The following is a 1,508-nucleotide window of genomic DNA, read 5'->3' on the forward strand; positions in this document are numbered from 1 at the left end:
GAAAATCTGGAAAACTGAAATTCAGAATATTTTGATCCATATCATATTTTGATTTCGACTAATTTTGGAATCATCAATATTCCGACCCTATGTTGTTTATTCCATTTTTTTGAAAAACTAAAATATCTAGCGGAATTCCGACATTCCGTTCTAAATCGTGAACATGGGTCACACCATATGACCAAAGAAGGTCAAATGAATTCCTTAAATTTCATCAAATATCGTGATTTTTTAGAGTAACAAATATCGTGATATTTGTATTATAGATTTATCATCTTATAGCCTTATAGGTCCATAGGCTAGTGCCAAAAAATGCAATTTGTTCATTCCTTGGCAATACCGCTGGGCAAATAAAAACCTCAACAACCCATCAGAGCTCTCTCTTTCACTCACAAGTCAGTCACAACCACAACCACAAAAGAGAGAGAGAGAGAGAACACCAAAACTCATTTCAATCGTAAGCAAAAAAGAGTTGAGAGATAGAGAAGAAGAACACAAGACATGAAGAAGCTTGGCAAGAAAGGAAAAGTTCATCCATCACCCCTTCTCATCTCTGACCACCTAGCTTTTCTGCCAGCTACAATCTTCACTCTAACAGCTGCACTTTCTCTTGAAGACAAAGAAGTTTTAGCTTATCTCATTTCTTGTTCCAACTTTCCTACAAACAAGAAAGCCAACCACAAGAATAGTTTTAAAAGTGTTTGTGGAGGTGGTGGTGCAAGTGGTAAAGAACACCCACCTTTGTTTTACTGCAACTGTTTCAGATGCTACACAAGTTATTGGGTAAGATGGGATGCTTCACCAAATCGTCAGTTAATACATGATGTCATTGATGCTTTTGAAGATGAGTTATTAGAGAAAAAGAAGAAGAAGAGCAAGAAGGATAGAAAGAAGAAAGGTTGTGATAATGGTTCTGATGATTTAAAGCGTTTTGAGGATGATTCAAATAGAGGGAAGTCAAGTGATCAGTGTGAATCAGTTGTGGTTAGTAGTGTTGGTGATGGTGATAGTTGTAGTAATGGTGGTGAAGGTGAAGAAGAGGCAGAATTTGAACAAGGGTCAGTGAGAAAACTTGTTAGTTTTATTGGTGAAACTATTTGGGGTGTCTGGAAATTATGAAAAGAACTTGAAGAAAAAATAGGTTTATCAGGTTGGTTGATCAGTTCTTCTCTACCAAAGAACTTTTTTTTTCTCTATTTACTTCTTTTTGTTCCCCTTCTTTTTTGAATGTAAATTACCCTTTTTTATATAAAGAGATGGGTATATTTTTGAGTTTGCATGAGTTCTTTTATTTATTTTGATCCCAAAATTTCATGTTCTTTGCATATATGTTTTGAGTTCATTTGTGATAATTCATACACATGGAGGTTAATCATTTTTGTGGAAGTTATAATTTCTGTTTGAACATAAAACCATGACCGTACATAAGAAGCTTTTAATTATGAGTGTTTTTGGTTTTTCTGTTGTTAAAAAATAATTTCCATGTAGGGCAAAGCTTTAGGATTCTT

The 1,508-nt window shown here is 34.4% G+C and overlaps 1 protein-coding gene across 1 annotated transcript; it reads left to right on the plus strand.

The window, feature by feature from the left end:
- The first annotated feature begins 305 nt into the window (after positions 1-305).
- Positions 306-1,272, plus strand: LOC147503600 (uncharacterized). Its single transcript, XM_086556880.1, has one exon. It carries the CDS (start codon positions 502-504, stop codon positions 1,117-1,119), a length of 618 nt encoding a protein of 205 aa, XP_086413006.1. The 5' UTR covers positions 306-501; the 3' UTR covers positions 1,120-1,272.
- Positions 1,273-1,508: the final 236 nt, after the last annotated feature.

Source organism: Coptis chinensis, chromosome 4 (assembly GCF_015680905.1).
Source record: "Coptis chinensis isolate HL-2020 chromosome 4, ASM1568090v1, whole genome shotgun sequence".
Taxonomy (NCBI): domain Eukaryota; kingdom Viridiplantae; phylum Streptophyta; class Magnoliopsida; order Ranunculales; family Ranunculaceae; genus Coptis; species Coptis chinensis.

What these genes read in the sequence shown, in the direction of transcription:
- LOC147503600 (XM_086556880.1), top strand. Translation starts at nt 502, where the DNA reads ATGAAGAAGCTTGGCAAGAAAGGAAAAGTTCATCCATCACCCCTTCTC.